The sequence below is a fragment of the Hydra vulgaris genome, chromosome 08 (assembly GCF_038396675.1).
Source record: "Hydra vulgaris chromosome 08, alternate assembly HydraT2T_AEP".
NCBI lineage: Eukaryota > Metazoa > Cnidaria > Hydrozoa > Anthoathecata > Hydridae > Hydra > Hydra vulgaris.
In genome coordinates, this window is record NC_088927.1 from 67,841,120 (window position 1) to 67,853,611 (window position 12,492).

At 27.0% G+C, this 12,492-nt stretch overlaps 1 protein-coding gene across 5 annotated transcripts in view; it reads left to right on the top strand.

The window, feature by feature from the left end:
- Window positions 1-8,797, top strand: part of LOC136084083 (transmembrane channel-like protein 7) — a 97,666-nt gene extending 88,869 nt beyond the window's left edge. For all 5 annotated transcript variants that reach the window (XM_065804222.1, XM_065804223.1, XM_065804224.1 and 2 more), the window contains exons 14-19: window positions 4,054-4,129; window positions 4,205-4,344; window positions 5,446-5,478; window positions 5,974-6,096; window positions 6,217-6,295; window positions 8,389-8,797. In XM_065804222.1, coding sequence (XP_065660294.1) covers window positions 4,054-4,129; window positions 4,205-4,344; window positions 5,446-5,478; window positions 5,974-6,096; window positions 6,217-6,295; window positions 8,389-8,460 — 523 coding nt within the window. In that variant the 3' untranslated portion in view covers window positions 8,461-8,797. The remainder of the gene's footprint in view (window positions 1-4,053; window positions 4,130-4,204; window positions 4,345-5,445; window positions 5,479-5,973; window positions 6,097-6,216; window positions 6,296-8,388) is intronic.
- Window positions 8,798-12,492: the final 3,695 nt, after the last annotated feature.

Below are 12,492 nucleotides of genomic sequence, written 5' to 3' on the forward strand. Positions count from 1 at the left end.
TTCACAATTGATATAATTGTCATAATACACATGTCATAATTCACAATTGTAGTGTCATAATTCACAATTGTAATGTCATAATTCACAAATGTAATGTCACAGTTCACAATTGTAATGTCACAATCTACAATAGTAATGTCACAATTTACAATTGTAAAGTCAAAATTTACAGTTGTAATCTCACAATTTATAATTGAAATGCCACAATTCACAATTGTAATGTCATAATTCACAATTGTAATGTCATAACTCACAATTGTAATGTCATAATTAACAATTGTAAGGTAACAATTCACAATTGTAATGTCACAATTTACAATTGTAATGCCACAATTTACAACTGCAATGTCATAATTCGCAATTGTAATGCCACAGTTCACAATTGTAATTTGGTCTTTATTTCTGTTCTGTGTGCGATGAAAAAAAAAATGAAAATAGGTACACTTACATATTTTGAGGCAAGGAATCCAATAAAACAACTTAAAATATTTAAAAGTAAATTTAACACCTAAAATTTTAACCTTAATTGCAGTTTTACTGGGGCGAGTTTAATTACAAAAATGTCGATGTAGCCAAATTTTTTTTTCTCAAGATGTCATCTTGAATTGTTTATTTAGAATTTTACAAAGAGTTGGAGGGCGGTCTTTTCTTAAACAGAAAAAAATACATGGTCAAATTTACTTAAATTTGTTACTTATAAAACAGGAATTATAAAACCAAAGGTTAATAAAAGGTGGTACTCTTAAGTGCTTTATACACGGAAGTTGATGTTAATTTTTGGAAAATTTTCACGCCCACCCTTAGCTTATTAAGACTCCCACCCTTAGCTTATTAAGACTCCCACCCTGAGCTTATTTCACGCCCACCCTTAGCTTATTAAGACTCCCTCTTCGTTTATTAAATTTTACTTGTTATGAACATAAAAATTGTATCATAATTAAACAAATAGAAATAAAAACAAAAATTCCCACCCACCTGTTTATTAAGACTCCCCCCATCCTTCCTTCCTTCATTATCCATCCCCCTTCCACTCATTCCCCCTCTCCATTTATTACATTTGGACTATAATATTAAACTTAATTTTTCTATTGTTAAAAGTTTAGCAAGTTTATTATGCTAAATTAAAAGTGACCAGTATGTTTTATAATCATTTCTCCTCTTTTAGTTACAACTTCCTCTACAACTGTAAACAATAATAATGATACGAATGGCAATCCCAGGATCCTGAAATCCTGGGATTCCATACAAGTTGCTCATCCCAAAATCCTGGGATTAATCCCAAAAATTTTCTGGGATTTTAGGATCATTATAAAACAAAGTTTGTAATTAAGTAATTTGTATGTCATAAAATGTAATTAAGCAGTTTGTATGTCATAAAATGTAAATATAGGCTTTGGTAGTAGCTGTTTGGTTTTGTTTTATTCTTTTTGCAATGTTTTCTTTTTATTCTTTCTCTTTCTGTATTTTATTGAAAACACAAACTAAAAATATTATTGCTTATCTGCAAAATATGTTTAATATAGTTAAACACAAAAAATGTATATGTAGTATAGTATTAAAAATATTATATTATTAAAAATAAATAAAATTTTAGCGCTTGCTGATGGGAAGATCAAAATTTTTAAAAGGAGGTATACCTTAATTTTGTTTTGAATTTTCTGATTAATTCTAATTCTAAATGTGTGCATGATTTTAATTCCATTTTTAAGTCCACTCATTTTAATTCCAAATGTGTGCATGATTTACAAAAAAAAATTTAATGTCAGTTTAATTAATGAAGTTATCAAAATATAGGAAGTTTATCAGATTACAAAAGTTTACTTAACGTCTGTCTCTAATGATGTTATCAAAATACATAAGATTTATTAGATTACAAAAGTTTACTTAACGTCCATCTAATTAATGAAGTTATCAAAATACAGAAAGTTTATTAGATTACAAAAGTTTACTTAACATCCGTCTAATTAATGAAATAAATACATTAAATTATTGGACACATTATAACAAAAACCTGATGGAGCAGCTTGTATCTTATGTTAGACTCTTATTGAAGAAGTTTATGTAAAATTAGAAATATCACCTCCTAAAATAGCAATAACACTTGCCATTATTGCAGTATTTTGTTTAGTAGGAAGTCCCTTACCATTTGTGGTGAGAACTGTTTGTTTTAAAATATTTTTAAAAACAGAAAGTTGTTCATATCTCCTACATATTTATTGTCAGAATAATCATTCTAATTATGAATTACCTTTTAGGCTAAATTTTATAAACTATTAAATGCTAAATTTAATAAAATAAGAAATGCTCTATTTTAAAACTTGTTGTAAAATATATAAATTGATAAAATAATGAAAGGCAGAAAGTAAACAACTTTAAGAAATAATGATATTTTTTACCAATAATCAACCAATTGTTGTCCATTGATTTTTAACTGGTTGATAAAAAAACAATTTTATTAATTATTATAAATAATTTAGTTCTAAACTTGTTTAGTAATAAATATTTAATAAATTATTTAGAAACATTAAAAAAATCAAATTATGATTATAAGTGTTTTTATTAAATTTATCTTTTGATGTACATTTATAAGTATTTTCATTCTAATGCCATCTAATGTCATCTAATGATGTACATTTGACAATGTTTTTTATTTCTGTTTAAGGAAAGACCACAATCCAATTCATTGTGAAAACTCTAACCAAATTATTTGAGACAAATTTTGAAAAAAAAATTGAGCCTATACATTTGAATTTTTATAATTCAACTTCTCCCCCTGTAAAATTTTAATAAATTTTTGAAATTTAGGATTGAATTTTATAAGAAGAAAACCAATACCAATAAAACAGAAAGAGTCAACAACAACTAAAGTAACAATTTGATATGGTTGAAACTGCTTCAGTTTCATTGTCAAGTTACTCTTAGGTGCTTAATACAAGGTGGGGTGGAGATATTAGGATGGGTGGGAATTTTTATCCAGATGTAATAAATAAAGGGAAATAAGGAAGGGGGTCTTTATAAACAGGTGGGTAGGAATTTTTATTTTTATTTCTGTGAGTTTGTATTTTCTAATTTTGAAGACCTAAACTAGTTTCAAAAATTAGAATATAATAACCTAAAAATTTTTTTGAGTTATGAGATACAGTTTTTTTGTTCATAACAAGTAAAATTTAATTAATTGATAGAAGGGTCTTATAATAAGCTCAGGGTGGGTGTTAAGATTTTCCAAAAATTAATAAACATCAACTTTCATGTATTAAGCACCTAAGAGTACCACTTTTTTTTTTCTTTGGTTTTTTATAATTCCTGTTTATAAATAACAAGTGTAAGTAAATTTGACCATATATTTTTTTCTGTTTACGAAAAGACCACTCTTCAATTCTTTGAATCAATTTTAACTAAACTATTCAGAATGACATCTTTAAAAAAAAAATTAAGCTACATCGGCATTTTTGTAATTAAACTTGCCCTAGTAAAATTGCAATAAAAGTTGAAATTTCAGGTGTTGTATTTATTTTTAAATATTTTAAGTTGTTTTTTTTAGATTCCTTACCTCAAAATATGTAAATTTGCATATTTTTAGCTTGCCATTGCACACAGAAGGGAAACAAAGACCAAAAGACCAATTTTTAAAAATTTTCGTTGGTTCAAGGCAAAGTTAAAATTGTTATATCTTTGAAACTGTTTGGAATGATTTTCGGGGATGTTCATATTTAGTTAAAATCTTTGAGTAGTGTAAAAATCAGCAAAATCTAAAGCTTAGGATTGCATGCTCTGGATGTTTTCACTTAGAATCGCCCAATTTACAGTTATGATTTCACAATTCACAATATAATGTCACAATTTACAATTATAATGGTACAGTTCACAAATTAGACTATTAGAAATAAACAAAAACAAAACAAAAGAAATTAAAACAAACAATAAACAATTTAAAAAATTTTTTAAATAACTTTCTAGTAATACCTCGCAAATATTTTTTAGAGATTTGGAAAAAATTGGAATTCTTTCAAAAAGAAATTTTATTGTTCCAACTATTATGTTATTATTGTTTAGGCTGGGTACCTTTCATTGTCCTCTTTTACCTGTCATTGTTGTTCTAAAGCTGATAATAACATTCTATGCAAAAAAGGTAAAGGAAGTTTTTTTGTGAAACATTTATTTTATCAAAGTTATTTTCTTTTTTATTTTCAAAAATTATTTTTAGTTTAGCCTTATTCATAACTGCAGACCCACGATGCGTCCTTTCAAAGCAAGAAAAATGAATTTAGTATTTTTGGTACTGCTTTTTATGATGCTAGTTTTTGTTGTCATAGTGACTGGCTACATTATTATGAGCACTAACAAGTAAGTTTTTATAATGACCAAACACCTATTGTCAGATAAAACAATAATTTTGATCCTTAAGCCTTATAAATCATTTAAAGTGACACAAAACTAATATAAAAATCTAATTCCTAAAAAGCTGTTCACAAACAAAAAAATCTGTAGAAGATCAAATTTAATTATGTTGATATAATTATGTTGACATAATTATGTTGACATAATTATGTTGACATAATTATGTTACGTGTCAAATAAAAGTTAGCACAATTATTTTTTTTAAACATAAATTTTAAATAAAAACATTTGTTCAAGGTTTGTACATGTTGGTAAAGTTCATTTTTAAACAACCATGCTTTTTTTTTCAGGCAACACTTAGTCCTGTTTTCTACTTGGTAAACAAGTGATGAGATTTTTTTTTGTGGCAATACTTATTTGACACTTGTTATTGATTTTTAATGGTTAAAAAATCTAAAAATTATTGCTTTATAACCTTGTTTTCTATGAACTCAGAATACTGATCTGTTTGATGTTCAAGAATGGTCAAATAGGGTTGAGTCAAAATAAAATTTGACCTAACATTAAATTATAATATTTTTGACTATAAATAAATATTTGCAAATATAAATACAAAAAAAAAACTTATAAAAATCAACTGTAAGCTGAAAAAAATTTTTTTTTCAAGTTTGAAAGATAAAATTCAAAACTTTTATATGGTAAGAGAGCGAAAATAAGATGCAAAAAGGATAACATTTAAAAAAATGTAAAAAGGATAACATTTAAAAAAATGTAAAAGGGATAACAGTAAAATAAGAATAAAGTGTAAAATCAATAACATAGAAAGAAAAAAAAAACCAAATCATCAAAACAGCCTTTTCTAAAAAAAAAAAAACTTTTGCTGTACTTTTCTGAGATTAAGATGAATTTCCATATAAGGATAAACTTTTATAATTTTCTTTGATAACTTTCCATATAAGGATAAATTCTGAGATTTTTGCATTCTTTTAATAAGGTAAACTTCCATATAAAGATAAATTCTGAACTAAAAAATTAAAATAAGAAAAGGAGAAACTAAATATATATTTTTTTATTTTTGTTTATTATTATATTTTATTGTTTCTTTAGGTTAAAACCTTCAACACAATGTGGCCCTTTCAGGTATATGTTGTTTATACTTTCAGGCATACCTTTCTTATATTCTTTTGGTTATAAGTTTTTTTACATATACTTTCAGTTCTGATAAAACAAATAAAATTTTAATTATTAAAGTTATTATTATTTATAAGTTTTTCTGTTAAGTAAAAATAATTTGTTACCTTAATGCAAAAAAAAAAAACTTTTATTCAAGTAGCAACTTTTTCTTCACCTTCAGAAATCTTCAGAATTTCTGAAAGACACTATACCTAATGCATCCCTACTTTCTATAATATTTCCAAGATTTAATTTATCCCACCTAACTACGCTTCTCTATGACTTTCTTTTCTCCTGAGTTATGTTTGTTCCATTGCTTTCGCTTTATTTAAAATTACATTTTTGTGTCACTTTTTTAGTCTCTTTCTTTACTTATATAAGTGTTGAAATTGAGTATTTTTTATTTTTAATTCATAATTATAATAAATCCAGTATGTACTTTGTAATGATTTATAATTTTAGAGGTATGAACAGTATTTATGATATTGTCAGTATCATGGTGGGAAAATTACCAAAAGTAATAAGTGATTTTATCAAAGTGATTTCATCTGCTGCTGTTATAGCTGCTATAACATTTTTAATGTTGTATGTTTGTTTTTTTTATTACTTTTTAAATACTTGCAAAATAAATTTGTGTTTTTTTATTGTTTGTTTTTATTTGTTTCTTTTTTTTTGTTTTGTTTTTATTTGTTTCTTTTTATTTAGCTTTGTTGCCTACTATTTTCGAATAAAAAAACTTTCCTGTGAAAAAAAAATAGAACTCATGAAAAAGCAAATTAAATTGGTAAGTCTAACTTATTTTTTGCTAGCTTAGCATTGTCTTGCTAACTGTCATCCTTAAACAGAAATACTTAACATGTTTTAAGTATATCTGTTTATGCTGCACTATCTTTTCTTTTAAAAATTTTGCTGCTTCCTTCTTTTTTCAGCATCTCATCATGTAAATTTCAAGATGAGAGATTAGGTGTTTGTTAACTAATGATTCAAAAACCTTGCCTATGATAGGAAGAAGACTAATGGGGTGGTAGTTAGACGAGTCAGACTGCTCTCCAGAGTTTTTGAAAATAGAAATAAAAGATGCCGCTTTCCAGCAGGCTGGAAAACAAGACTCTGATAAGCACTTGTTAAATAGTTTTGAAAGTATAAATGCTCCGGAGAACATTTCTGCAAGACTATAATAGGTATGTTGTCCGGACCACAAGCTGTAGAAGAGTCTAAGCAGGAAATCACTTTAGATACAGAAGCTGGAGTGATACAAACATCAGGCAATGAATTTGTAGTGGCCCTCTCTGCCTTGGGGAGTTGAATTATATAAAAAAAAATAAAAAATAAAAAAATATCAGGTAGAACACGACTAGTGGAATCAAGAGATGGTACTGATGAGAAGTTCTTAGCAAACAATTTAGCTTTGTCTTTAGGTGAGGTGACAAAATCTGAACTATACAAGAGAGTTGGAATAACAGATTTGCATTATAGATACTGTTAAAGATTCTCTAGAAGTCACGAGAGCCTAATTTTTGAGATAGAATACAAGATTTCGTGACCTGAGAATAGCGGGATTTGGCATTAGACAAAGTCTTTTTATAATGGTTTCTAACAATAGTAAACAGACATTTGTTTTCTGGAGAATTGTTTTGCTGATAAATATAGAAGTAATTTTTTCGAATGGTGATTCAGCAGCACAATGTGAGGAAAACCATGGAGAAGAGAGAGGCTTGACTTGTAATTGTTGAGAGGGAATAAAAAATTCCATTCCAGCTTGAATCCAAAAAGTTATGTAAGAAGCCCATTTGTCAGTAGGAAGATGAAAGATTTCTACCCAAGGACTATCACAAAGAAAATCACGGAAAGAGTCCCAGTCAGCTTTAAGGTAGATGTAAGAGGTACGATTATATGAAGATTTTAATGTTCAAGCTGTTCAGTGTGATGAACATTAAAGTCACCAACAACAATATTGGCTGAAGAATAAAGAGAAAGCTCTTGGTCAATTTAATCAGAAATAACATCGAAAAGAGTGAAGTCATGAGATGAAGGAAAGCGATATAGAAAAAAGAGAAAGGCGATAGAGTTAAGTGGTGCTAAACGAAAGCACATAAAAGAATAGTCTGCGGATTTAAACTTCTCAACATCCTAAACTGGAAACAATGTATCATAAATACATCTGCGCCAGCTTAATAGATAAAGAAGGGGTGGGAGGCTAGTCAACAGATAGAATCTGTTTACCCCTTAAATCTTTGCCTAGGAGGCCTTCTACAAGACTGTAGTCAGATGGATTTAATGTCTTTCCATGATGAGTATTTTTATTAAGACACCATCTTTAGTTCTTACTCAACCAAGAGCCTCTATTATTGCAAATTATTGCAATTATTCAAAATGTATGCAATTATTGCAATTGCTTGCAATTATTAAGGATATGGTACTACTAAATATAAAATAAATCAAGTAAATCATTTGTTGGGCAGCAGTATTTCGAGGAGAAAAGAGAGAAATTATAAAACGGAAGATATTGTTTTAACAAGATGTGTTGCAATGTTTTTATTATTTAGGAAATAATATTAGATTTATTTACTATTATGGTATAGAGCAATATTAGGTTTGTTTGTAAATTATGTAGGCCATAAAGAGAGAAGAATTTCTTTTTTTGTGAGGTAGAAGCAAATGTAAAAAACTTATCCACGTCCCTGGTAGTACCGCGCTCAACTCGTTTCTCCGCGCAGAGGCCTTGTTCGTCAAGGTTCGTGTGTTATAGAGTTGGGAGAAGGTTATAACTACAAGTAGCTTCCTTATCTGTAGTGGCATTCTTGGCCTTGGGGAGGTGAATTACAAAATATATATATATATATACACACTTGTATCTGCTAATTTTTTATTTTTTAGGTTGGTCAAGATAAACAATACCTAATGGTGAAATTACGATATGTTTTGAAACAAAATGTTCACTTAGACTAAAAGATATGCAAACTCAAAGTAAAATAACACAGTTTTTGTTTGTTGTTGTTTTTTTCGATTTGTGATTTCACAAATATCAGGTGTTGTGATTTGGCTGAACATTTTGTATTTAAATGTTTGATATGACTGAAAATTTTGTATTTAAATATTGCGGTAGGGCTGAAATGTTTTGTAAAGCTTTTTTTTAAATCATTTTTATATATCTTTAAGTTGTAAAGTAATTTTTTATGTTTTTTTAAATCATTGTAATTTTAAGAGTATATTTATTAGAACTTTGTAAAGTATATTTTTGTATAAAACGTCGGTTTCTAATTTTAAAAAGCTATAAACTTTTAAAGTGTTTTTGTTTGTTCTTTGCTTTAAGTTCTGCGTCCTGTATGTAACATACTTTGTAGTTTATTTTCTTTTCTCTGTTTTTGTTTATGTATTGAAAAAAGATTGCAGAATTATCAAGATAGTTGGCGAATGGAAATCAAAGCAAAATGGCGGAAATGTTTGAGGGTATACATATAATTCTTATTTATATCATAAAATACTAGAATGGCCCTAAATCCTTTTTAGCTGCTTCACAAATTTGAATAAAATCACCTATCGCAAAGAACTCGCATCAATGCACTTTTCACTCATTGTAAATCACAAACCAACAAGCTGGATTGCAACTTTCTGCCTCAGCATAGACTTCTCAATATGCACGTTTCACCTATTCATTACAAACTTTTTCATTCAATCCTTCGCCAAACTAAAGAGCTTTTTTTAAGTCTTTTGGGTAATGCTTAGGACTAGGCTATAGACAGGTGGCATATTTTGAAACCCTATATAGGCTCAGAATAGGCACAAATATGAGCGATCTGATTGGGTGATTTTGAAAGAGAGGCGAGTGCGCTTTTGTTGAAAAGTATAAATAAAATCAAAGCAAGAAGAGTTTTGAAATAAATTTCAAAGTAATGATAAACCAAGTTTATCAATACGAGTCTTGTGTTACTATCAGCACAGGAAATTCATTTTATTTTAGTTAAAAGGTATCAAATCTATTTGTACACGTGAATTTTCACTCATAAAAATCTCAAAATTTCAATAAAGTTTATCTTGGTGATGGGGATTTTATGTGTTGTTAGTTGAAAGAAATGGAAAAAAATAAGTATGTGTTTAAGTAAATTCGAAAAGCTCCATAAATGTGTTTCTCATAAAATATAAAGTCCTTGGTTTTAAAGCATACTCAAATACAAGGTTTATCTGCAGTTGTACGAGACTACTGGTGAAATACTTTGTATACAAAGATTATATGCTGTTTTACCAGACTAAAAGTGAAGAACTATATATAAATCGATTTATATTTTAATTATAAAAAGTTGAGCGTTAGAGTTTTAAAAAAAAAAAATTTGTACTGATTGCAAAACTAGCTGACATGTTCCATGTTATCATTTTAACTTTAAGGATCTTTGAGGTCATATATTGACATCGTTCCTTGAAGCTCATATATTGACAACCTCTCTCTCAGAATGGTATGTGTATAATGTTTCTTTGTTTTTTTGATACTGAAGAAAAAGTAATCAGTTTAGCAATGATACAATATATTATCTTCTAGTTTATATATATTTCATGATAATGGTGCTCGGTGATAAGACAATGTCTTCTTCTTGCTCCAGCTATTTGCTTAATTTATATTACATATAAATTTATATTACATATAAATTTATATTACATATAAATTTATATTACATATAAATTTATATTACATATAAATTTATATTACATATAAATTTATATTACATATAAATTTATATTACATATAAATTTATATTACATATAAATTTATATTACATATAAATTTATATTACATATAAATTTATATTACATATAAATTTATATTACATATAAATTTATATTACATATAAATTTATATTACATATAAATAAAATAAATAGCTAGAACAAAAAAAAATTTATCTTTAGGAGTATTTAATGTAGAATAAATTGATAGCATAATAAACAAAAAATTTCTCAAAATTTGTTGCTTTATTTAATATTAACATCAGTTGCTATTAGAGGGTAAACATTTTTACCAATTATCGAACACAAAAACCAACTTTTTGTTCAAGTTAAGAGCTATATACAAACATGTGTTTTATATGTATTGACTCTTAAAATTGAAATAAATAACAACATTTAGTTTTCTTAATTCTACTTTTTCAAACTTAGCTATTTATAATGGTGTGGTGAGTTTAGATTCATTCCTTTTGGTAATCAATTTACTATATCAAAACACACTTGTGGAATGAGGTGATTTAGAGATGAGGAGGGAGGGGGATCCAGTCGCTGAATTTTAGTTATGAGAAGTGTTTTAGTAAGGTGTATAATTTATATATGGGAGTAATTAGTGTAAACTTCTGAAAATAAATTAGGGAGTTTTTTAAAATATTTTTCTAGCTAAATAATAATTAATGGGAACTTAATACAAAAAAAATCATATCAAATTTTTAATATTCTATTGAAAATACTTGGCAAATTACAAAACTGTTATAAAAAAACTATTACAGAAATCTATTGTATGAGAATCACAGCTAGGGATGACACGAATTACTTTTAAGCGTTAATTACTTTAGATAACTCATATCAAAATGTATAATTTACTTACATTTAAGAGTAATTCGTTTTTGTTTTTTTTTACATAAATTATATAACACTAGCTACCCGTAATACAGGTTATTAGTAATTAAATCATTAATAACAATAAAAACACATTATTAACTTGATATATTATCTAAAAAGTAAAATTAAATACAAATTTATCTATAAATATTTCAAGTTTGACTCCATTACAGCAATGGCATTGATTATAATTAACGACATAAAAAGAGTGCATTAACATCAGTTAAGTTCTTTTTAAAATCTGTCACAACACAGCAGGTACCAGAAAAGGAAAGTCAAGAAAAGCCTGTTAATAACTAAAAAAAGAAATGAAAAAAAAATTTTTCAATTTTCAATTACAAAAGTATTATTTGCATTTTATTGTTAGTAGAAGAACTAGGATAATAACAGTTCTATCAACACAAAACACAGTAACAATACCACATAGCATAAGGTATTTGTAAGGACACATTGATGTGTCTCCAGAATAATTGACAAATAAAAGATTAAAAGGCTAGGCAACACAACTTAATAACACTGGCAAATAACACCATAAGATATTTTATTTACTAAAATACTTGAAACTAAAAAAAATTTATTTATTACAATATTTGAACAATCAAGCGACAATTATAGTTAAACAATTTGAACAATTATATTTTAAAATAGCAAGCAACTTGTAAAACATTTCTTATACGTGGTCATTATCAATTGTAGAATTAAAAAATACCCAAGAGCTCAGTAATTACATAGGTTTTATCAATTCTCCCTGAGAGAATTGATAAAACCTATGTAATTACTGAGCTCTTGGGTATTTTTTAATTCTAAAAGAGAGAGAGAAAGAGAGAGAGAGAGAGAGAGAGAGAGAGAGAGAGAGAGAGAGAGAGAGAGGAAGAGAAAGTTTTCCAATGCAGCATGTTAAAAAAATTAAAAAGACATACAATAAATAATAGTAACTGGTTATGGTTAATAAACAAGATTATTTTTACCCCAGCTAAAATTAATTTCCAGCATTTCTTAATTAGGTTCCAGCTTCTCTTAAACTGTTGAAAAATGGTTATTAAAGTAAATTTCACATCCTATTAAGTTTTTAAAATTAAAATCACGTTTCAACAGTAAGCAAAGTAATCAAGTATTGATAAAAGGCAACTAAAAAAAAGAACATAATGTTTGAAATTACAACAAAAAAAAATCATTTAAATTTGAAACTGTTATTAATTGTTACTATAAATAGTCAAATTCATACTTTGCTTTGTTTTAAATTGTCTAATGTAAAATCAAATTAACAGACATTAACACCGCTTGACACTGAATTCTAGCAAGTAAGTTTTCTGCTCGTTGAGCAGCATTTCTTACATATTAATGACAATTAATTTCATCATGCCTAGATCTATCTCTTTCATTT